Source organism: Rhincodon typus, chromosome 23 (assembly GCF_021869965.1).
Source record: "Rhincodon typus isolate 14 chromosome 23, sRhiTyp1.1, whole genome shotgun sequence".
Classification (NCBI taxonomy): domain Eukaryota; kingdom Metazoa; phylum Chordata; class Chondrichthyes; order Orectolobiformes; family Rhincodontidae; genus Rhincodon; species Rhincodon typus.
Genome location: NC_063354.1, coordinates 33924088 through 33949980, shown reverse-complemented (window position 1 = coordinate 33949980; position 25893 = coordinate 33924088). Strand labels below are relative to the sequence as shown.

At 40.6% G+C, this 25893-nt stretch overlaps 1 protein-coding gene across 1 annotated transcript in view; it reads left to right on the top strand.

The window, feature by feature from the left end:
* The window catches only part of tbcd (tubulin folding cofactor D), a 267266-nt gene that overhangs the window by 192055 nt on the left and 49318 nt on the right, over nucleotides 1-25893 (top strand). The window contains exons 25-29 of the mRNA XM_048610824.1: nucleotides 132-208; nucleotides 1668-1755; nucleotides 9194-9312; nucleotides 13313-13404; nucleotides 14198-14338. Coding sequence (XP_048466781.1) covers nucleotides 132-208; nucleotides 1668-1755; nucleotides 9194-9312; nucleotides 13313-13404; nucleotides 14198-14338 — 517 coding nt within the window. The remainder of the gene's footprint in view (nucleotides 1-131; nucleotides 209-1667; nucleotides 1756-9193; nucleotides 9313-13312; nucleotides 13405-14197; nucleotides 14339-25893) is intronic.

Genomic DNA, 25893 nt, shown 5'->3' with positions numbered 1-25893 from the left:
GCATTTTCTTTAGCTTAGGTGATTGTTTGTCTTTGAGAACGAAAATGTTTATTGTTTAATTCAGGCAACAGTCTCTATAAGTTGAGCATGTCTTATTCTGTATGTATTTCTACAAAATTTCTTTTGATTAGGTGAATGGCAGTGGCTTATTGATGACAGTCTGAAAAGCATACATCACTTTACCAGCACTGCAAAACAGAAAATCAAGGTATTACATCCTATTTTGGTCTTTCTTATTTCATATCAAGTTGTAGAAATTGAATATGCCAACTGAGTGGCACACTATAAATTTGAGTGATGGAAAGTTAGGTCTTAAATGTATATGAGCCCAGAATGTTTGCTAGACAGTCATTACTCCAATGTAGATGGGAGTTGCGTATGGGGACCGTGTGGAATCGCTATTCCTTCAAAGAAATTCCCTGGGAAATTGAGTAGGGCATGGAGCAATACCTTCACACCTAGAACCCTCTGAAAGCCTCATAAAATAGGAAACTTTGGATGGTTCCATGAATTTAAAGAAAATAGTTACTCAGGAAAGGTTTGAGTATTAAATAGATAGTCCAATTCCTGCGTAACCATTAAACTAGCCCTGCACTTCCATCGCACACTCCGAATACTACTCCTCCCCGAGATCCCTTTAGACCCCTTCGGACTTGCCCCAAATGAGCTAACACTTCCTCGAACCTAGCTGCTCACAGGGCCCAATGGCAGACTCCCCACACACTGGACCTGAACAGGTCCCTCCCCACCACCCACCACCCACCACCCACCACCCCCAGCCCCCAGCCTGACACTCTGCAAGACATGTTTCTTGCATCCACTACAACATACTCTCAATGTGGCATCAGTTACTGTGCAACCTAGCACCCAACCATTTGGCACCCAACCATTTGGCACCCTATCCCCTTCCCAATTAGCATCCTACCTAGTGAGCACTCTATACCATATCATCTAGTATCTTACCCTCTCCGCAGTTGAAACCCTGCTCAGTTGGCATTCTATTCCCTATCTTCCCTCCTCATGGCTCCCCCCCCACCATTTGTATTACTATCCCTGCCACCATATCCCTCCCCAGTTGGCACCCTACCCAGTAGGGATCATAGACATCCATCCCCCTATCATTTGGCATGTTAGTGTCCCAACACCCTAACATCACACACAACTTATCAGCTTACAGTTTGACAGCAGCTGTCAAAGTGGCTTGTCGGACTTTTAAATTTCGGAATATGGCAACTAACTACTGTGAAAAGGGGGCATGGTTTGCTTTCCTTGATAGTTTGACGATATGAAAGAACTGTCAGAATGGAAGTACAGCTCCATACTCTGAAGGAGCCCTGAGCAAAATCTCCTCAGAATTGTGGAGCTCCCTTCTTTCATAAAACTGTGGTGGAGTGGCAATCTGTCTGAGACACAATGCATTTATTTGTCTAATCTGCATGAGATTGCCACTACTGAGAAAATCTGGCTTAATATTCCAGATTATGTTCCAGTATATTTTGTGCTGAGTTTTATAAACATTACTGTGATTACAGTTTATATTTTGTTTTGTCACCACCACTTTCCCTTATTGTAACACTTCAGAATCAGTGCAGTTGTTACTTTGCTTGTACAAATTGAATTACTCAAGTATAATCGCTGTCAAATAGTAATAATCCCTGTGTGTTCAGTTTCAGGAAGCTGTGATCTCAGCACTGACTGCTTTGTGCAATGAGTACTATCAAACTGCCCAGGGAACAGCAGATCCTGAAATACAGAGTAAGGAATTCATTTGGTATAGTGTTGTTCAAATTCATTTGTAAATTTTGCCCTCAATATTTTGTATTTTTTTTAAAAGGTTTCAATCCACTTTATTTGATCCTTGTTCAGTTTAATTTAATGTTACCATTATCAATTTAAGTCTCAATTTCTTTTGCATAATACATGCATGCCTGTTCATTTCCTTCAAACCACTTGGACTCGAGCATCTAACTAAACAATAAATAGAAATGTCCACATGCATTATTTCAGCATTCATTCCAAAATAAGTCATTTTTTAAGTTCAATTAATTACATTTTGCTTTTCTGAGATTGCTTATAACGGAGATGCGTCTACCGTCAGGTGTCATGTGTTTAAATGTTTACCTCGCATGATGGTGATCCTGTACAGAAATTAGCTTCAGACCCATTCCCATATTTCTTTGACAGCACCAGAGATCAATGTGATAAGAAAGATTTGTAGTCAGATATATGGTTTCAATCAGTGTCCAATAAATACGATTTTCACTGTTTAAAAAGTGATTGTTTAATTGACTATAAAACAGATTGACCAAGGAATGCTTAAAACTATTTCTATTAATACAGTTTTGATTGTGTTGGCATCAATGCATTTACTTGCCTAATGGACTCGTAAGAATCAAATTTTTAAAATGTATTAAGTTTATCAGTATTTACTTTGAGTAAGTATGTGACAACCTGTGCCAATCTCCAGGGACACATACAAAGCACACATACAAAAATGAATGTAGGAGTGATTTGTAATGTTGGACTGAGTCTGACATTTAGAATAGAATATCCTTTATTGTCACATATATTCAGGGAGTATCGTGAAAGTTTATACGTCGCCAATTACAGTGCCAACTTAGGTACATAAGTACCTAGGCATAGCTTCTTTTGTGACCAGATTTTAGACAATACAGAAATAAAATGTCCAGCATTACAGAAAAGAGTTCAGTACAGCAGACCATGCTGACACCAAGCTTCCAGTTCACACCAGGCCCTGGCTCCATACCGTGTCAGCGACACACCGTGCCAGGAGGCTGGGAGATCACGTCACAAGGAGTTGTAGCCAGAGGCTGGGGCTCATTGCTCACTGGAGGCTGCTTTTCTTCGCTCCTTGCCGGAGGTCGGAGTTGAAGGGCAAAAAAAGGGAGAAGACAAAAGCATGAGAAAGAGGAGAAAGAGAAGAGAAAGAAGAAAAAGAAGAAGAGCGAGTGGAGCAGACAGGCTCCTGCTGGAGTGTCACACTCTGCTGCCATCTTACAAAATTTGTTACAAACTATGCAGTTTAATATACTTAGACGTAAGGTCATAAAGTTATGTGCTTTGAAACTGTTGTAACTCTTAATAACAGATGCTGTTCGGCCAACTGAATTCATTAATTTTCTCACTTTAACAAATTAATCCCCTTCCCCCTGCAATTTATAGGAACATAAGAGTACTCCATTCAGTCCCTCGAGCCTGCTCTGCTATGCTGGGTCATAGAAGTTTGTGTATCTCGACACCATTTTCCTGTGTTTCCCCATATCCCTTCATGTCATTAATATCTAGAAATGTATCCATTACATACTCAATGACCTGACTCTAGAATAGACACAAGATTCACCAACTTCTGAGTAAAGAGATTCTCATCTCAGACCTAAGTGGTTTGCCCGTTACTCCAAGAACTCCCACTCCCACCCAGCCAAGGGAAGTATGCATTCTATGCTTACCCTGTCTCATCCTTTAAAAGTTTTGCCAGCTTCAATGAGTAAATTTCATTTTACAAACTCAAGGGAATGCAGACAGTCTCCTCAGTATCTCTATTTACAGCAATCCAACCGTACCATTCATTTTGGAAGGTTGAATTTGAATGCAAAATACAGGGTTAATGGCAGAATTCTCGGCAGTATGGAGGAACAGAGGGATCTTGGGGTCCAGGTCCATAGATCCCTCAAAGTTGCTACCCAAGTTGAATTGGTTGTTAGGAAGGCATATGGTGTGTTGGCTTTCATTGGCAGGGGAATTGAGTTTAAGAGCCGTGAGGTTATGCTGCAGCTCTATAAAACTCTGGTTAGACCACACTTGGAATATTGTGTTCAGTTCTGGTCACCTCATTATAGGAAAGATGTAGAAGCTTTAGAGAGGGTGCAGAGGAGATTTACCAGGCTGCTGCCTTGACTGCAAGGCAGGTCTTATGAGGAAAGGTTGAGGGAGCTAGAGCTTTTTTCGTTGGAGCAAAGAAGAATGAGAGGTGACTTGATAGAGGTTTACAAGATGATAAGAGGCATAGATAGAGTGGATAGCCAGAGACTTTTTCCCAAGGCGGAAATGACTATTACAAGGGGGCATAATTTTAAGGTGATTGGAGGAAGGTACAGAGGAGATGTGAGATATAGGTTCTTCACACAGAGAGTGGTGGGTGTGTGGAATGCGCTGCCAACAGTGGTAGTGGAGTCAGATACTTTAGAGTCTTTTAAGTGGCTCTTGGATAGGCACATGGTAGATAGTAAAATGTTGGGTATACAGGGTAGATTGACCTTGGTAGGATAATAGGTCGTCACAACATCGTGCTGTGCTGTACTGTTCTATGTTCTGTGTTATACCAGAGATTAGTCTGGTGAACATCTACTGTATTCCTTCTCTGGAAGGCATATTTATCGTTAGGTAAGGGATCCAAACTTGCGGTCCGCTCTCAATCACTGTAATATTGAAGCATGAGATCCTTACTCATGGGCTCAAATCCTTTTGTGATAAAAGCCAACATACGTTCAGTAATTAGCACAAAAACACTATGGTCATTTTGGACATCAGCACTCCTAATTTCTCACTATTTAGGAAATACTCTGCATCTCCATTCGTCCTACCAAAGTAGATAATCTCTCAGTTATGTATTTTAAATTCCATTTGCCATGTCGTTACCCAATAACTCATCCTGTGCAAATCTTTCTGAAGTTTCTTCGTATTTTCCTCAAAAGGCACATTCTGACCTAGTTTTGTGTTATCTACAAAGTTGGAAACATTATACTTGGTAACCATGTCCAAATCAATTACATAGTTTTTGCATCAGTGGGGCTCTTGCAATACTGCACTGCTAACCTGAAAATATTTATTCCCACTCTCTATTTTATTTCTCTCAACCAATCCTTAACCTATGCCAGTATTTTACTCCATATCCCTGAGCTCTTATTTTGTTTACTAACCCCCTGAGTGGGACTTTATCAAAAACCTTCTGAAAATCAAATACATTGCTATTGCCTTATCTTCTCTGGCAGAAATGTTCTCAAAAGCTCCAAAAGGATTCTCAAACATGCTTTCTTCTTCATAAATCCATGTTTGATTCTGCCCACTCAGACCATTATATTCTGTGCCTGGTTATTACATCCTTTCCTAATAGATTCTAATATTTTCATTGCTACAGCTGTCAGACTAACAAGTCTGTAGTTGCCTGATTTCTCCCTCTCTCCTTTCTTAAATAGTGAGGTTACATTTGCAGGCTTCCAATCTTCAGGGACCATTCCTGAATCTATAGAATTTTGAGAGATCATCGTAGAATCCCTACAGTGTGGAAACAGGCCCTTCGGCCCAACAAGTCCACACCAACCCTCAGAGCACCCACCCAAACCCATCCCCCTATAATCCACCTAACCTACACATCCCTGAACACTGCAGGCAATTTAGCAGGGCCAATCCACCTAGCCTGGACGTCTTTGGACTGTAGGAGGAAACCGGAGCACCCGGAGGAAACCCACGCAGACACAGGGAGAATGTGCAAACTCCACATAGACAGTCGCCCAAGGGTGGAATTGAACCCGGGTCCCTGCCGCTGTGAGGCAGCAGTGCTAACCACTGTGCCACCGTGCCGCCAAGGTGACCGCCATTGCATCCAAAGCTCTTTTGCCACCTCTTTCAGTACTCTGGGATGTAAATCATTTGGTGCTGGGGATTCCTAAACTTTCAACTTACCATTAATTGTTCTACTGTTACCTTGTTATTAATGCTGATTTCTTTTAGTTCTCATTGTCATCAGTCCCTTGGATCTCCATTTTTTTCTGAGATTGTGCATTATTTTTCGTGGAGAAAGTTGCAAAATCATTATTTAGCTTCTCTGCTATTTCCCTGATTTTCTTCTAAATTCTTCTGTCTCTGCTGCCATGGACTCTCATTTATCTTTGATAATCATACCTCTTAAAGTTTTTAGAGTCCATTTTTATACTTCTTGCTTGTTTACAATTTTATTTGCCTACAAATAAAATGCAATGAAAAAGAGGTGCATTTATATAGTGCAGTTTATGATCTCAGGATGTTCCAAAGTGTCCTACAGCTAATTATTTACTTCTGAATTATAATTTACTGTTGTAAGAAACACAAAAAAAATTGTGTATGTTCGGGCTGTACAAATAGAAGTAGAATAATGTATTTGTGATGTTTATTGAGACATAAATATTGACCAGGCCACCATGTTTAATTGCTTTGCTCTTCCAAATAATGTCATAAGATCTTTCTTTTAATATGAAAGGACAGGGCCTCAGTTTAATCTCTCAATCCAAAAACAGCATTTTTAACAGTCATTTATGTATGTACAGCAGCTTTAATATTATAAAATATTCCAAAGTGTCTTATAGGAACATTATAAAGCAAACTTGGACATCAAGCTACATAGGTAATATATAGGCAGATGGCTAAAACCTTGACCAAAGTGTATGTTTTAAGCAACATTTTAAAGGAAAAAAAGAGGTTAGAGAGGATGACCAGAGCTTGGATCTAGCAGCCGATGACATGATCACTAAGGATGGAGCAGTTAAATTTGGGTGTGTGTGAAGGCCAATACTGGATGAGCGTGGATATCTGTGAAGGTTGTTGGGCTAGAGGAGACTACAAGGATCAGGAGGAGTGAAGCCATAAAGGGATTTAAAAGCTATGAGAATTTTAAAATGACAGTACAACATTTCACCAGCTGTGCACTGCAGTGTCAACCTAGATTTTTGTGGTCTGCTTTTGGAGTGAGACTTGAACCCTCAATGTGTGGCTCAACCATGACTGACAAGTTGATTTCACTCTACAGATAATGCCCCTCTCAATTCCAAAACTGCTAATACAAATGTCCTTGAAACTGATGCCCCATTCTCACCTCCCACCTCATGGTCCCTCTTATGTTGCTTATTACTACTCAATCCATAAATTGCTTTTCCTTAACTTCTTGAACATGTTGTCACCTTGCAGATACATGCCATTTTCCTGCAATTCCTGGTTAGAATGTCCTTACTTTTTTGTAGGAATATTTTCTATAGACTACTGGATAGCAGACTAAGCAGACAGAAATGTTGCACTTTTTCTGTTGTTGGGATGCTGTCTCATGTAGTCAGCTTACACCTCAAGAAACACAAAACCTATCATCTAGGGTATAGCCGCCTTTGGCCCATGGTGCTTATGTTGGCTCTTTACAAGAATATTGCAAAACTAGTTTTATTGCCAAGTTAGTAAGAACTGCTGATGCTGGAGTCAGAGATAACTCAGTGCGGAACTGGAGGAACACAGCAGGCCAGGCAGCATCAGAGGAGCAGGAAAGTTGACATTTCGGGTCAGGACCCTTCTTCAGAAATGGGGGAGGGGGAAGAGAGCTCTGAAATAAATAGAGGAGGGGTGGGGCTGGGGTAGGTAGATGGAATGGTGATAGGTGAGTGCAGGTAGGCAGTAGTGGGGATTGGTCACTGAGGTGGGAGGAGCTGATAGGTGGGAGAGAAGATGGACAGGTTGTGTCAGGTCAAGGAGACAGGGATGAGAGGGAGGGTTGGTCATGGGATGAGGCTGGGAGTGGGGAGATTTTGAAACTGGTAAAGTCCACATTGAGATTGGGGTCTAGACTCCCGAGGCGGAATATGAGGTACTGCTGCTTCAGTTTCCGGATGGCGTCATTGTGACGCTGGAGGAGGCCCAGGATGGACATGTCGCCCAGGGATTGGGAAGCTGAGTTGAAGTGGTTCGCGACTGGAAGGTTTTGTCATTTGTCGCGAACAGAGCGCAGATGCTCTACCAAGCGGTCTCTGAGCCTCCGCTTGGTCTCACTGGAAGCCACATCGGGAGCAGCGGATGTAGTAGACCACATTGGCAGATGTGCAGGTGAACCTCTGTCTGATGTGGAAGATTTTTTTGGTTCCTTGGGTGGAGGTGAGGGGGGAAGGTGTAGGGGCGGGCTTCCTGCGGTTGCAGGGAAAGGTGCTGGGGGTGGTGGGACTAGTGGGGAGTGTGGAGGAAACAAGGGAGTCGCGGAGAGAGCGGTCCCTACGGAAGGCAGATAGGGGTGGGGAAGGAAATATATCTTTGGTTGTGGGGTCAGATTGCAAGTCATGTGGCGGAGAATGATATGTTAGTGGGTTGATACGTGAGGACAAGGGGGATTCTGTCTTTGTTTTGTTGCGGGGAGGGGATGTCAGGGCAGAGGTGCAGGAAACGCAAGAGATGCGGTCGAGAGCATTTTCGACCAATGAAGGGGGGACGTTACGGTCCTTGAAACAGGACATCTGGGATGTTCGGGAGTGGAACGCCCCATCTTGGGAGCAGACGTGGCAGAGGCGGAGGAATTGGGAGTAGGGGATCACATTCTTGCAGGAAGGTGGGTGAGAGGAGGTATAGTCTAGATAGCTGTGGGAGCCGATGGGCTTGAAATAGATATCGGTTTTGAGGTGTTCACCAGAGATGGAGACGTAGAGGTCCAGGAAGGAGAGAGAGGTATCAGAAATGATCCAGGTGAACTTGAGGTTGGGGTGATAGATATTAGTAAAGTTGATGAACTGTTCAAGCTCCTCGTGGGAGTACAATGCAGCGCCGATAGAGTCATTGATGTAGTAGAGGAAGAGGTGGGGAATGGGGCCAGTGTAGCTACGGAAGAGGGACTGTTCCACGTGGCCTCTGAAAAGACAGGCATAGCTTGCGCCCATGGGGGTTCCCATGGCCTCCCCCTTAGTATGTAGGAAGTGGGATTTATTGCCCTTTTTTTCCCAACTGCCCTTAACCTTCTGATTGAAATATTTATTAATTTATTTATCGAAAATGCAGTGTGCCTGAGCTGAACTTCACTTTTATTGAAGTAGTTTGTGTTCCAACAACTCTCTGCATATTGATATTTATCTTCAACTCTTTTCACAATTTTTGTGGCAGTTTTAAGTTAATAATTCCTATAAACTGTCTCCCATAGTAGAGCCAAGAGACTTTCTTTATTTCAAGCTATATTCCCTTTGTGAGTATAAAAAAATCTACTCAATTTCCCTTTGCTGCTGCAGTGGAAATTCCCATTCCTACGTCATTCATACTTAGCCTGGAGTCCCGTTGTAATACCGTGTTAGGGCAGGCTATTGCCTTTAAATGGCATATGGTAATTTTTTTTTAAAGTCACGTGTGACAATTTAAATAAGGTGGCAAATTTTTGACCTTATTTCTTTTCCTAATTTTACATCTTTAGATAAGCTAGTGGACAAATATATTTCAGAACTTCAGCTTTCTGAAGAAATGACTCGCTGTGGATATTCTTTGGCTTTGGGTGCACTTCCTAAATTTATGCTCAATGGTAAACTCCACCAGGTAAGATTAAAGATATTTATAGCTTTAAAGTAGCAAGTAATCAATATAGTATTACACAAAATATAATGGGTACACACTGGTTGACAAAATATTACATTTCTGTCTCGAGCAGACCTTGTGACTATAAAGATTTTAAGTATTTCCAACCTTGTGATTAGTAGTGTTTTTTAAAGAATTTATTTGCTATAATAGGAAAATGACTTAATAAAATTGTATGGTGGTTATTTAAAAAAAGCTTTAACATTTTCCCAAAATATTAGACTTCTGTAAGTAACTTGAAGAGTCAATGTTTTATCAAGTAATGCCCAGACATGTAGTGGCATCATTCCACTTGATTAAAACATTTAATGTTTTGACTCTTCTATAAACTGGAGTTAGAACTAATATGGCTAATTGCCAGGGCAGTTATGTGATGACTTGGTGACTGTGCTGCATCCCTCTACATTTGAACCTGAATAAATGCTTTAAGATGTATATCCATTTTCGAGAAAAATCAGGGAAAAGGTTACGATAATGTCAAGATTAGTTAACACAAGTTAAGATAATGGATGCAAAAAACAATGTAAGAAACCATAAGCAACACAAAAATTTGCGTCTTTATATTGTTCCTGACATGATGAAGGATGTCTTTGAGTACATTACTATCAGGAAGGAAGATAGTTAACACGACAAAAGATGAGGAAGATGAGATTGGCAAGGTGAAAGATGAATGAAATAAGAACCAAAAGAACTGTGGATGCAGTAAATCAGGAACAAAAGCAGAAGTTGCTGGAAAAGCTCAGCAGGTCTGGCAGCATCTGTGAAGAAAAAAATCAGAGTTAACGTTTCGGGTCCAGTGACCCTTCCTCAGAACTGATGGTAGCTGGGAAAACATCAGTTTATATGCAGAAAATAGGGAGGGGGGCTGGGGTAGGGAGTAAATGATAGGATAGATCCTAAAGAGAGAGAAGAACAGTTGGACAGACAAAAGAGTTGGTAATGATCTGGCTGGGAGGGTAGATAGTTGTTAATGGAGATTGTTAGTGACGAACAACAAGTAGTGTGTAATGGCAGGCTATGTGGTAACAAGGCCTGGTATGTGGGGTAGGGGGTAGGACATGGGAGAGTTTAGGCCCTAAAATTATTGAACTTGATATTAAGTCCAGAGGGCTGCAGGGTCCCCAAGCGGAAAATGAGGTGTTGTTCTTTCAACTTGCACTGAGCTTCGCTGGAATACTGCAGCAAGCCAGAGACAGAGATGTTGGCTAGGCAACAGGGTGGTGTGTTGAAGTGGCAGGCAGCAGGTAGCTGAATGTAGATGTTCTGTGAAGCAGTCATCCAGTCTACATTTCATTTCCCCAATGTAGAGGAGACCACATTGTGAGCAGCGAATGCACTAGATTAGATTCTGGGAAGTGCTGCTTCACCTGGAAGGTATGTTTGGGCTCTTGGATTCTGGGGAGGGAGGAGGTAAATGGGCTGTTTACAGAGGAAGGTGCCTCAGGGCTGTGGGGGATGTTGGGGATGAAGGAAGTGTGGACCAGGTTGTCCTGGAGGGAACGGTCCCTGCGGAAGGCAGACAAGGGAGGGGAATATGTGTCTGGTGGTGGCATCTCGCTAAAGGTGGCAGAAGTGGCATCTGATGATCTTCTGTATGTGGATGCTGGTGGATTGGTAGGTAAGGACAAGGGGAACCCTATCGCTGTTGCGGGAGGGAAGAGAAGGGGTGAGGGCTGAAGTGTGGGAGATGGTTCGGACCTGGTTGAGGGCCCTTTTGACAAAGGTGCAAGGGAATGCTCAGTTGAGGAAGAAGATGGACATTTCAGAGGCTCCCTTAACGAAGTTGGCCTCATCTGAACATATACGACGGAGACGGAGGAACTGAGAATGGGATGGAGTCTTTACAGGAAGCAGGGTGTGAGGATGTATAGTCCAGGTAGCTGTGGGAGTTCGTGGGTTTATAGTGAATATTGATGGCCAGTCTATCCCCAGAAATGTTGAGGAAGGGAAGGGAGGAGTCAGAGATAGACCAGGTGAAAGGGAGGGCAGAGTGGAAATCGGAAGCGAAATCGATGAACTTTTCCAATTCCAGACGAGAGAGGGAAGCAGCACCAATGATATCATCGATGTATCGGAGAAAGAGTTGTGGGTGGGGGCTGGAATAGGACTGGAACAAGGAATGTTCCACATACCCCACAAAGAGACAGGCATAACTAGGGCCCATATGGATACCCATGGCCACCCGTCTTACCTGAAGAAAGTGACAGGAGTTAAAAGAGAAGTTTTTGAGGGTGGGTACGAGCTCGGCCCAGTGGAGGAGGGTGGTGGTGGGTGGGGATGGTTCAGGTCTTTGCTCCAGGAAGAAGCAGAGAGCCCTAAGACCCTCCTGGTGGGGAATGGACGTGTAAAGGGATTGCATGTCCATGGTAAAGAGGAGGCGGCTGGAACCGGCAAACTGAAAGTTCTGAAACTAGCGTAAAGAGTCAGAAGAATTGCAATATAAGTGGGCAGGGTCTGGACCAGGGGAGAAAAGACCAAGTCAAGTTAAGAAGAGATGTGTTCTGTGGGGCAGGAGCAGGCTGAAACAATGGGTATGCCTGTACAGTCCTGTTTGTGGATTTTTGGAAGGAGGCGGAAGTGAGGTATGCGGGGCTGGGGGACTGTTAGCTTGGAAGCAGTGGAGGGGAGATCAATGGATGTGATGAAGGATTTGAATTTAATAAAAAGCTTGGATGGAAGTGACAAAGTGCAGAGAATTCAGTCAAGAATTTGAGAGCAGGAACACAATGGCTAAAGTAACAGCAGCACCAACAGGTGATGGAGCATGATGTTAGAATGGCAAGGAGAAGTCTACTGGTGGAAAAATGGGGGATATGCGAAATGATGGCAGGATGGGAGTGGGATGCAACAAGGAGAAATTCAAAAACAATGATTGGCATTTTGAAAGTACTCTGCTTCAGGAGAATTAAAGTGATTGTGCAATAGATCTGGAATGGAAGTGGATGCAGCATTTTGTCTAAATTAAAGATCTTTCAAACTTATATTAAAGATATGAGTGAGTAGAAAACTTACATTACAAGAGCCATTGAGCAAAATCTAAGAGGTAGCTGTAACTAAATGTAGCTATGAGCATCTTTGATCTGCTTATGATATACCTGCCAGTTTTTTTTCCTTCCTTTCCCCTTTAAAAGCTTTGAGATGTTTGAATTTCCACATTTGGGACATTTCTCCCTCAACTCTCCTCTTGCCATACTCAATATAGACAGTACTCTGCTTTCAATGATCACTGCTCCTCTGATTGATCAGTCACCTCTGGTGTTCTTAGTTTGCTCCGTTTGTCATTTGTATGTGAGGAGAAACAAATTACAGGAGAAAAATGAGCAAAAGTCCCTAAGCAAAATGAGATTTGTGCTCCAGGGCTGCGTCTTGCTAAAAAACAAGCTTTGTGACTTGTTGCTCAACTCTCGGAGGAGGCTTTTAAAGATTCCCCCACCCAGCTCTGTCACAATTTTGCTGTTTTCAAAAAATTAATGCTTGACTGACTTGGCAATGCCTCAGGTCGGAACAAAAATATTTTTGCACATCACGTACAATTTAACTAAATAACTACATTAAGCCAATGAATGAGGGTTCCTTTTTTTAGTGTACACAATGTTCAATTTTATACATTTTTACTGCCCCTTCAGCAAAATTCAGAGGGTGTCATCGGCTAGGCCAGCATTTATTGCCCCTCCCTAATTACCTAGAGGACAGTTAAGAGTCAGCCACATCTCTATGGGTCTGGAGCCACATGCAGGCCAGACCAGGTAAGGACAGCAGATTTCCTTCCCTGAAGAGCATTAGTGAACCAGATGGGGTTTTCTGACAAATCATAATGGCTTTCTGATCATCATTAGGCTGTTAATTCCAGATTTTTATTGAATTCAAAATCTGTTTAGTTAATCTCTTTGATCATATACAGTGTTTAATATTGAGATAAGCAATCATATTAATCTGACTGTGGCTATTTGGATGATTGCAGGTGTTAGAAGGACTACAGAGAGTCACCTGGATCACAGTGAAAGATACCGCCTTTGCAGAAGCGAGGAGGGATGCATTGAAAGCCATTGCTCAGTATGGACGATTGCAATTTATTCAGATCAGTGTGCTAATATGCACCACAAGTAAATTACTGCAGATACTGAAATTCTGAAACGAAGGAAAATGCTAGAAAGGTTCAGCATGTGTGTTTTCAGCACTTAGAGATGGAAATAGAATTAATGGTTTCAGGCTGTAGTCTTTCATCTGATGAAGAGTCAGTGACCTGAAACTCTTTTGTTTCCTCTCTTCAGATGCTGCCAGACCTGCTGAGTATTATCAGTATTTTTTGCTTTGGTATATTAATTTTTAATTTATGCTCATACGCTGACTATTGAGACATTCCCTAAAATTACTTAATTTGTTGGGAGGAAGTAAACCAGTTAAACAATTTACTGACCTTTGAGACAATCGGAGGTTCATTTAATTTTTGTAAGCATGATGTAGTTGTGAAGCTTAAAATTTTGACACCTCAACAAAACCAAATAACTGAAGAATGTACTCTTCAATATTGTAAATATTTTTGTCACTTGCTTTATGATTGTAGGATTGACTATCTACTCTGATATGTAACAATAGAAAATAGAGGAAGAGTTATACCTAACCGGAGACCTGTTCCTTCTAGCTCAAAGCAGCATTTGGATCTGCTTGCTCCTGCCTTTGTGTGGTGGATGGGCTGGGGAACTATCAAAGAGAAGATGAAAGATAACAAAGAATTTACAAAAATACAATACTCTTTAATGTCTAAACAAAATGCAACTGATTATTAAATTAAACTTTTAGTTGTTAGATCATTTTCTGATCTGTTTTTTCTAATATTTTGACCTAGAGTCTGTAAAACTGTAGGAGTGAATGAAGATGGGCCATGTGATCAAGTCATCTGCCGAAATAATGTGTCCCAGATCTACAATAGTCTTTTAGATTGTTTGAATGACTATACTACTGACAGTCGAGGAGATATTGGAGCATGGTACGTATAGGATTTTGTAACATTATCAACTCCTGCTTATATTCTACACTCTAACAGAAAACCACATAGTTCAATCTGTTGCATCAACCTGCAAAGAGTATGTGGCAACTGAATTAAATTTAAGTGAAGAAAAATTCCCCTTTCCTTTCAGAGGAAATATTCCCACAGATAAAAGATATCTCATGATGATGAAATGTATCTGTGCTAGAACAAGCTATTTGTGAAGCAGCTGCTGAGCCACTTCGACTCAAATTTCCTGAAATTGTAAAAATGTATATTGCACATATTTCTTTCTTGTATTCTGAATGATTAATTGGAAATGTGGGAAATCTGATTTAACTAGAAGGTCTGGATGCTCTCAGCCTTATATTTGCAGGCTTTCAGTCTTGTGTTCATAAATTTGCCACTTACTTGAGAGTTAGTTATGTCTTGGCTGAGTATCAACTCCAAGATAAGTGTTGAGTACTGGAATAGATGAATAATTAAATAAACTTGGAGGAGGAATTGAAGCTAGATTGTTCAACAGGAGGCATTTGGAGGAATGCGAGCTGTCATACAAGTGAAATGGAACTAACTTGTGCCTGTCAGATGGAGGTGCTTCTTTTCCCATGTATAAGTGTTCACCATAATCGGAATAGGAGACCTGTTACAGAATATAAGGAAGCTATTTGGGCTGTGCTCGTGCCAGCTGTCTGAATGAGCAATGCAGCTGGTGCCATTCTCCTGCCCTCCCACCATGGCCCTGCACATTCCTACTTTACTGATAATATTCCAATTCGAATTTGACTGCTTTGATCAAACAAGCCATCACCACACTCCGAGGCAGGACATTCCAGATCTTAACCACTTGTGTGAAAAGTTGTCCCCATGTTGGCATTGCTTCTTTTGCCAATTATTTGTGCCCTCTTATTCTCATTCTTGGCAAACATTTAATAATTTTCCATGAGGTTATGCGTTTAATTGCACTTGAATAAAACAGGAATTTCAAATATTTCAGGGAAAGGGAAGATGAATATCATATCCTGCTTCAAATCGGACATAAATTGCAGATATTCGTTATGCATGGGATTTTACAGTTCTCTGTTTGAATATGAGTACCAGGTTCACATATGCAAAGTAACATGAAATTAAAAAAATGTTTTATTTCAAATATTCACTTCAAATTTGCATGCTTTTCTCTTGACTGGCATCAAAAAAGATCACATCAGGATTCTCCAGATCACATTATGATAATGTGTTGTGAGCTTTAAAACAAATCTCTATCCCTATTTTCACCTCTTGTCTGTAAGCTCATTGTTATTTAATATTCCTCCAGTTTTAATTTACAGTGGGGGCGTATTTCCCCCATTCCTTCTGTCTGTTGGCTCCGACTTTGTAAGCACTTAAACAGCACTGTGGTAAATACAATTGTCACAGTCCCAGAGGACCAAAGGGCTCTTCTCTTAGTAGAGAGAGATGACTGGTGGTAAATTTAACCTGAGGGTCAATACATCTCCAGCAAAGGGCAAAATTGAGAAGGCAGGGTCTTCATGGTGACCTCAGCCATTGCAGGAATTGGACCTGCTCTGTTGCTGTTACAGAGCATCACAAACCAGCTGTTCTGCTAACTGATCTCCAACACTGTTGAAAAGCTAAACCAGAAGTCGTGTTTATTTCATATTCTCTTGGACAATGGGGAACATATGGGGTGTGGGATTGAGATGTAACCCACATCACAAGCACACTTCCGAACATAGAAGATGATGTAAAACTTGAACAGATAGAGATTATTTAATCAGTAATGACTTAAACTTGTATCACTTGGTTGTTATGTCTTTATCAAATACCTTGCTTTTAAAGGTGGAGTCCAGAAGTCTGAAACTGCAGTTGGTTGTTTGGCATTCCTTTGTGGTGTGGATTGATTGGCTAGCCAACAATTGAGGATATGTAGGAAGTTTTGCTCCAGTTTATGCTTCATTGTTTTGTCAAATAGAGTTTTTATTTACTTGCGGAGTGCAAAAATGCATATGAGTGCCTGCTTTTTACAGACCAGGGGCTTTTTCCTTTGTCGTCCAGTGCTGTTGTTCTTATAATGAGCACCTTGTGAAATCTTTTCATCAGTAGATGTGGAATGGAACAGTGCTGATCCATTAACTATCTGCTATTTCATAAATTGTATAGTTTCTAAAAAACAGTTGAGTTCTACACTGTCAGAGTAATGTGACCAAGCCTCCCCAGAGGACAACCAGTTACCGTCAAGATTGTAAATAGCTAAGTGTCTATGGCCCCATCCAAGTTAAGTAGAAAGACATCATCATATCTTATAAAATTTGTACAATTTACATGGAAATCCCATGGCATCATCTATAAAAGAATAATAAGTTCTCTAATTCCTGGCCAAAATTAATTCCTTGATCAGTACTACCCAAAGCAGATTATCTCGCCATTTGTATCCTCTCCAACAGCTTTCCCACCACTGACGTCAGGCTCACCAGCCTGTAATTACCTGGATTATCTCTTTTTCCCTTCTTAAACAATGGATCAACATTGATCATTCTCCAGTTCTCTGGAACCTTGCCTGAGACCAAAGATATCTTCTTTGGCTTGAATCTAAAAGTTTGGCCTTCTTTGCCTTCCTGCCCCTCACTCCTCTCCTCTGCCTTCCATATTTTAGAGCTCTGCATCTGTTACTGAAGATGTTCGCCTTTGTCGCCACTGAAGCACATTTCTGAGTACCTCACAGTATCACAAGTTTAACTGTTGCTTTGCTTGCAGCCAGCTGCATTCACAGTACTTTGTGGAATTCCCCAGTGGTGGCCTTGCAAACCCTGGAAGGTTGTGAACTCCTCTAATGATCAAATGTGCACAGACTACTTATTTGGCTAATTTTGTTCATCAGTGGCAGCCATACGCTAATGAATAGCTGCCCCTCTGAGCTGTGCACCCCTTAATAGGCCTATCTAATTAAATAGTGCTGACCATGAACAGCTTCCTGCAATATAGCCTCCTCCTTTGACTGATCCTTATATTTCTATTTCTCATGCTTCCCATAAAAATGCCAAACTAGTCTTTGAGCTAATGAAAAGCTTGTTAATGAACTTAACTGGCCAATAATCTCTATTAAGTGGGTTGCCAGGTCCTGCTTCTAACCTTCTGAGCAAAATCACCAAAAATATGATGACAAATTGGCACAAAGATTGGCAGTGTTAGTTTTCATGCCTGGCCCCCACCCACCTACGTACACACCTCCATATTGGAGCAAAAACTTTCTGTCTCAAGTCCCGTCATATCAACATAAATTTTACATTGCAAATGTAAAATGAATGAGTAGATTAGTTTTTCCCAAGTCTTGTAAATCTGTCAAAGAACTAGATAAGAAAACCAAGTAAAAACAGATTGTTAGCAGGAAACTGAGCTGTCTTTGTTATTTGAAGACATTTTTAATGCATTTTAATGTCAAGATAAACTCTAGAGTCAGCTTTTCTTTTTCCTTCTTAATCTAATGTGGTAAGAAACTATTCAGTTGTTTTCTCCCACAGCACTCATTATAATCACTCGAAACTAAGATATTTTCTATGGTTATTATACCATTAATAGGGTGATGTAGATATTTGTTCATTTACTTTGAACTGGGTACAAATCTAAAACTCTGAGGTGTCAGGGCTTGTGCTTAACTGTGGTCAAATTTTCTATTGTTCATGAATGCTCATGGAATTAGCTGTGTTGCTTTCTCAGCTGTGAGTGACTTTGATGGGTGTTTTAGGTAGCTTCATATAAATGTTCTCTACAGAAAATTTGCAATTTGTTTCCTCAGGTAGAGTATCCTTGAATAAACTGAATGGATATCGTGGACTGCTCCAACAGTAGCTGATAATGGAATAAAGATGAGGGAGCAGTCCAGTTGAAAGCACTCTTACCCATCCATTGCAAGATTTTCTAAAAAAGTTAAATTCCTTTAAAGATTTTCCAAGAATCAAATTTGCAAGTTTATAGCATTTTTTGATCCTATTCAGAATCTTTCTGTACCATCATCTCGATTTAAAACAGACTTTGAAACCATTGATTGTCTGAATTTGTTTTCTGTATGCAACAGATAATTTTTTTTTAGTACCAAGTGCTGCCTTCATTATGTCAGTAATCTGGGACAGATTTGTGCTAGTGCATTTCAGCTTTGCAAACTAGAAGTGTTTTATCCCAATATCTATTGCTTATACTAGGTTTTTGCTTCCATTCAAAAATTAGATCCTTTACTGCGTTACAAATACTACATAAATGCAAGTTATTGTCACAACATATTTGCAGACACATACGGATTACACCATGTGACAACCTACCTCACTATCCACAATCCCACCAATTTTTATGCCGTCTGCACACTTACTTATCAGGCCACTTACATTTTTGTCCAAATCATTTCTATAAATTACAAACAACAGAGGTCCCAGACTAATCCTTGTGGAACACTACTGGTCACAGACCTCCAGTCAAAAAAAGCACTCCTCCACAATTACCCTCTACCTTCTATGACCAAGACAGTTTTGTATCCGACTTCCCATTTAACTTAATCTCTGGACCAGCCTAACATGAGGTAATTTTCCAAAGTATCACAATACAGTGGTGATGCTGGAGAGGTTGAAATGGGTAATGTTGAAATGCAGGCCGAAGCTGAGTTTGTGTCTGTGAATGCTGCAAAGAGTGTAGCATATTTATGAGTAGGAGGAAAGGGCCAAGGACATATGATTGAGAAATTCTGGAAGAGAGGCCAAGGGACCAAAATGTGCCACCAACACAGCTGCTATGAGAAAGCTGAGAAAGAACTGAAATTTATTTGGATAGTTGTTGAGTTGGCATCGCCAACATTTGTTATCCATCCCTAATTGCACTTGAGAAGGTAGTTGTTGAGTTGCTTTCTTGAACTAATACATTTGGTGTAACTACTCACAATATTGTTAGGAAGGGAATTCCAAGTCTTTGACTGAACAGTAGTGAACAAATTGAAATATCCTTCTAAGGCAAGATGGCATGTTCCTAGGAAGGGAACTTGCAAGTGTTTGTATTCCAGTGTGTCTGCTGCTGTTGCCCTTTGAGATGGTAGAGGATGAAAGTTTGTAGTAACGAATAAGAATGCTTGGTAAGGTTATGCAAGCATTATTTGTTGTCACTGTACACTGATCATGGACATAGTGAATATTTAGGGCAGTAGAAAGGGTGCCAATTAAGTGGGTGGTTTGCTTTTTTTTTCGGGTTTTGCTGATTTTTTTTGAGTGTTTATGGAACTGAATCTATCCGGGCAAATAGAAAGTATTCCATTACATTCCTGACATTCCTGACTTGTATCTTGTAGATGGTGAGCAGGCTTTGGGGTTTCAGGTGAGTTACTTGCCTCAGAATTCCCACCTGCCCGTGTGGTCACAATATTTATTTTACTTGTGCTGTTAATTTTCTGACTAATGGTAGCCTCCAGGATGTATATCGATTTTGTGTGTGTGTGTTGAGGGTTGTATGTCCAGTGCGCAGTGACAGTCACGCCAGTGAACGTCACCAGCAGCTAGCTTATATTTTTTCCTGTATTTTCGCTTAGCCAGTTTGAACTTCACTTTTAGGTAAGATTGTGATCCAGAATTGAATGTACTGCATGAACTTGTCTCAGCACTCAATAATTATAGTGCCACACCTATAGTGTGACACCTCAAAACTCATTGGTGAGTTGGAGTCAGGGAATCAGTTTTATAGTTAGCCAGGAGTTGGTGCAAGTTTCAGTTCCTCTAATCTTTCCTGTGCGTACATATTAAGGTAAGTGAGTGAGATCCTTCTGAAGTCTTCAGCTCTAATTCAGAGTTGGGGACTTTTTGGAGAGTTCCAGATGCTAGGTAATTGCCTATCAGAAGTTTCAACTTCCTGGGCAAGTCAGCTGCATTCAGATTTCAACATGATCCTGAAGCACAACTCTACACATCAGCAAAGACTATCTTGCTGTCAAACATCTGGCAATTAATATGTGCAGCTAAAAATAATGCTTATAACAAAGGCACAAAATTGTGTAAACATTCTGGCAGAAATAACTGAGGTTGCAGCTTAACATGGACAGCACGGTGGCTCAGTGGACCCAGTTTCGATTCCAGCCTCAGGTGACTGCTGGTGTGGAGTTCGCACTTTCTTCCCCGGTCTGCATGGTTTTCCTCCCGCAATCCAAAGATGTGTAGGTTAGGTGGATTGGCCATGCTAAATTGCTCAAAGTGTTCCGGGATGTGCAGGCGAGGTGGATTAGCCAGGGTTATAGGGATAAGGTTAGGGGAGTGGGTCAGAGTAGGATGTTCTTCAGAGAGTCAGTGTGGATGCAACGGGTCAAACAGCCTGCTTCCACACTCTAGGGATTCTATGGTTATTTATCCGAGAAATGCTTGCAGTAAGTTTCTCCATTTATTGTTGCCCTTTTCTTTAAGTTATGAGGCTTGATGGAACTTCCACTTTGGTGTTGGTGGAAGTTGACAGCTCTACAGAAAAAAAGACAATAGCTGTGAAAATAATTATTTGACATAGTGAGTACCTAATTTAAAAATCTGAGCTAATGGTGTTATTTGAGTTTTTTTGTTATTGAAAGAAATTAACTAGGAACTGGGGATAGAAATTGCTATGAAGAGCTGTATTCCCAGCTTCTCAAACTTTATCCAACTGAGACCCTCTTTTGATGGTTGAAAGTTGATGTAATGACAGCTTCAAAGCAGGGACAGTGGCGGTGGGGGGGGTGGGGTGCAAGGTGGTGTCAATCGGGGAGTGGAGGGATAGGCGTTCAGAGGACAAGGGTAGAGTTATAAAATCACAATTTACAACATTTAAAGTAACCATAGTTCATAGAAAAATAATCTCAGATAGCTACCGTTTTATGCAGGCTCTGTTGGTGGTAATGATTGGGTCATGGAGTGCATTTCATTAAGTGGTGACCACCAGCAAAATGTGTGCACATCTGTCAAGTGGACTGGGAGCCTATCACTAGACTGTTTCCCCTGAAGTCCACTTCACTACTGCCATTGCAGCTGGCAATCCCAGTTGTCCATCCTGTTGCCTTGCCACATTCTGACTTTGCTGACATGCAACTAAATCTAGACCATGACAGTTGACCATATGTTTTAGTTACTGAAGGTTCACAGCAGGAGAAATAAGCAAATCTATAAAAGTGGTCTCTTCTGCAAATACTGGTTAGGGAGCAGAGTTTGTGGTGGGGTTCAATGACGTAGCTTTAGAGGAAGCCATTCAGCTTATCGTGCTTGTTTTGACTCTTTGAAAGCGCAGTCCAATTTAGTCCCACTCCATACTTTTTCTCTAGAGTTCTGCAACTTTTATTTCCTTCTCAAATATTTATCCGTTTCTCTTTTGAAATTTATAGATGAATTGGCTCCAACCACCTTTTCAGGCAGTGTATTCCAAATCAATTTAACCCACTGCACATCTAAAAAAAACATAACTCTCCATCTTTTGCCAAATGTCTTGAACTTGTTGCCTTTTATTATCAGCCTTTCTACCAAAAGAAATAGTTTCTTCCTATTTCTTCTGTCAACCTGTCATTATTTTGAACACCTTCATTGTATTTCTTCTTAATCTCTGTACTGTGATAAGAACAATTCCCTCTAGCCTATCTACATGAATGAATTTCCATTTCTTTGTAATTAAAATACTATAGGCGATTGCAGCATTAACCTCATAGCCTTGGTAAATGTTAGTATAATAAAACTTGCTTTTGCAAAGCATTTTTGAATGCTCGGTGCATAGGTTGTAATATGGTGGAGCTCCTGCAGAATGCAATAAAACCGGCTTTCTATCTGATTTGTTGAAGCAACCTTCAGGCACTGTTATGATGGAAATAGAACAAGTGGCATGGTTTGCATTTTACCTGCCTGCGTAGTCCTTGGTCTAATTCTATACAATTGATCAAAGATACCGAACGTTATAAAATAACATGATAATCTAACTGATGCTGGATGTTGTAGCAGCACTACGTGTGCTGTGTGTCACAATTTTATCAGTATGCATGGAATAGTTTCAGATTTGAAACACAAGGTTACGATCCTTTTCATCCTTAATGAATAGAGTTTTCCTTTTCCTTACACGCTTTAAGTTGGCGGATGTTTCAAGGTAGTTAAATTGCATCAAGTTTGAGGCAACATGCAATTCCTTGATGCTGTAAGATATAGGCTCCAAATGCAAATTTGTCACAGCACGTTTCTATATATGTGCCACCCTGTCATCTCTGTTCACTGTCTTAGTTGTTACCTAGAGGCAGGAGGTATAAAAACCACCAAAGTGGTTACGTTACAGCTCCTGAAGATGGAATCAATCACTGAAGTGTAGCAATCTTATCCAGTAACAGTAGAAATAGGATAGCCAATTATCAATTTATTGTGTTGACCCAGTGAGGCTATTTGCATGATGAGAATCTAAAAAGATAAAAGAGAAAGGATATCATCAAGTGAGAATACCTTTAGAGTCTTTAAATAATTTAAGGAGTTCTCTGGGAATGGAGATTACTGATGTGTTTGATCAAGAATGGCCCTGTTGCAATCTTCAGAGGGAAAATAATGAATTATTTTAAAGGATTAAATTTGGGCATTGTCTTTGAGCAGTCAGAGCTAAGGCTTTGTCAGCAACTTTGAGAGATGTACAGTGGGGCATCTTGGCAAAGTCAAATGTTTTGCAAAATTGTCTCTAAAGATTCACGGTCACAATCGTCATGCTCTCTAAGGTATAAGGCAGGAAAGTTTTATGCCAAATCCAGTCTCTCGACTGATTAGACTTTGTTCAGAATGCTCCTAGATTAGCTGTTGAACTGATTCAGTGGAAGACGACATACTAAGTGGGATTGTTCCACTTTAGTACTTGACTCCATTTTCAAAAGAGCTTGTATGTAAACAACTTTTGTGGTTTTCGCTCCTCCTATCTATGCTGCGACCTTTTCATCTCTGATATTCAAGTAAATAAGGAAATGAATGTTGATAGGCACGTTCGGAATCCTTCATTTCTCATGTAGTGTTTGGTTCCCAGATAGCAAAGGCACATATGGCAAAAGTAAATAGTAACTATCTCCACTTTATATATGAGAAGATCTATTGTGATAAACATGCATTTGTATCAGATGCATTTAAGAGGTATTCAAAAAGCAAACAAATTTTTTTAAAAATGCTCACTAGATCTGGCAGCAACCGTGAAGAGAAACACAATTCATATTTCAGAAGAGTGCCCTTTCATCTGATGAATGGCTATCATCTGAAGTATCAGTTCTGTTCTGTCTCCACAAATACTGACCCTTTCTAGTTTTTTTTTTATTTTGGAACTAACCCATTTTGCTAAGGTTTTCCAAGCAGCGGGTTCCTTCCTATTTCTCTCATTCTCTAGAATGGTCAACGCGCATGAAACTTCTGTTCCTTATTAGTTGTGTAAAAGTAGAACCCCTGTATTGCTCCACAGTTCTTACAAAAGTTGTCTGATTTTAGCTTAAAAGTACATTTGGTTCTTCTATTTTATTCTGTTCAGAGTTTTTTTTTATTAAGCAAAGGTATTAAGAGATATCGGCCAAAGGCAGGTGTATAGAGTTAGGCGACAGATCAGCTATGACTTCATTGAAAGCTGAAACAAGGGGCTGAATGGCCTACTCCTGTTCATTCCTATCTGCCTAAATGTCTTGTTTGCAGCATGGCAGCACCATCCACTGACACAAAGTGGCGTTAATAGTTCTGAGAACTATTTCTATCTCTTAGTTAAAATTAATGATATGTAAACAGCTAAGTTGGTTGGAAGTGCAACAGTACAGATTGGGATATAGTTTCAGAATAGTGAGACACTCATTTAAAACTGAGATATAAAGGAATTTCTTCTTTCAGAGGACTGTGAATCTCTGGAATTCCCTATTGCAGAGAGTTGTAGAGGCTAAAATACTGAAAGTATTTAAAGAGGATATGGATAGATTTTTTGAAATATCCAGCAGTTGAGAACAACTAGCACAAGAGAGGAGTTGGGACCTGAGGCAGATCAGCCCTGATCTTATAGAATGGTGAGGCAATTTGAGGGACTGAATGCCTAACCCTCCCCTCTATTTTTATATTCTACTTCAGGAGGCCTTACACATCTAAGCAGTTGCTTGTTTGCTCACTTGTGCTCTGTATTTCCCCCATTCAGTTGCTTCCTCTCTGCATCAGTTGTTTTTCCTTTTGAGTAGACAAAACAGTTGGAAAGACCATAGAATTTCAGTGGGTCAGATTTTGAAATCTATTTGGCTCAATTGATGGCACCTAAGTAGCTGTTGGAGTTACTTGCTGTTTTTCTATCATTCTACAGTATTGATTACACTATTTTTGTGATCTGTGCTTCATTCAAAGCTTCCATACCAAGCTCACTATTTAATGCCTTGCCAATTAGGGGTGGGAAACAAATGCTGGGATTGCCAGCAATACCTACATCTCATTAAACAATGAGGAAAAAACAAGATAAAGAAATTCTATCAGGGTTTCTTGTTATAGTGGCTATGGAAAATTACTAATCTCAAGTGCTTTGCTGGCATGCACTAATACAATTCTGATCATGACAATAAACATATAATCCCCAGTCCCTTAATGCAGAGAGACATTTTGATCTGCGATTTGATCATCTCTGGATCAACAATTGAGTTATTTTCGATGGACAAGATGAAAAGATGTTGCCATTGTTTCTTCTCTTTATAAAGTTGCTGTAGGCAGTTCTTGTTCAAATAAGCATGTGAATGCTGAATTAGGACAGGCTCAGGTTGATTTGTGGTCACCATAGATTAATAAATTGCAGGCTTAGAAAAGGTAGACAATTAAATAAACTGTGATTTGGTGTGAGTCATCACAGCAGAATAGGCTGTTCCCTAGAGCATCGAAGGCTGAGGGGCGACCTTATAAAATTATGAGGGGCATAGATAGTGTGAATAGCCAAGGCCTTTTCCTCAGGGTAGTGGAGTCCCAAACTAGAGGGTATATATTTAAGGAGAGAGTAGATCGATTTAAAAGGGACCTAAGGGGCAACTTTTTCATACAGATGGTGGTGCACGTATGGAATGAACTGCCAGAGGAAGTGGTGGAGGCTGGTACAATTACAACTTTTAAAATGTACCTGAATGGGTACATGAATAGGATGGGTTTGAGGGATATGGGCCAAATGGTGGCAAATGGGTCTAGATTAATTTAGGATATTTGGTCGGCATGGAGCGAGCGGTCTGTTTCCATGCCTTGCAACTCATTGACTCTATGCCTAACAGAAGGGTGAGGGAGGAAGTAGACAGAGAATGATAGATTTTAAACTACCTTTTCTGCCCAATTGATAAATATGTAAAAAAAAAATTTAGAGAATTGCTTGATATTTCCAAATACCTGGGCTTAGGTTTCAATTGACCTGATAGCAGTACTTCAAATTATGGTGGGGTAAGGTAAGGTAGATACAGAGAAGATCTTTCCACTTGTGGGGAGCCCAAAATCACTTGCTGATAAACTCAGTTTTGAGAGAGGAGTGGTGGAAATGAGAAACTTGCTACCACTTGAAATGGTTAAGGTGAAGATCATGAATGTGAT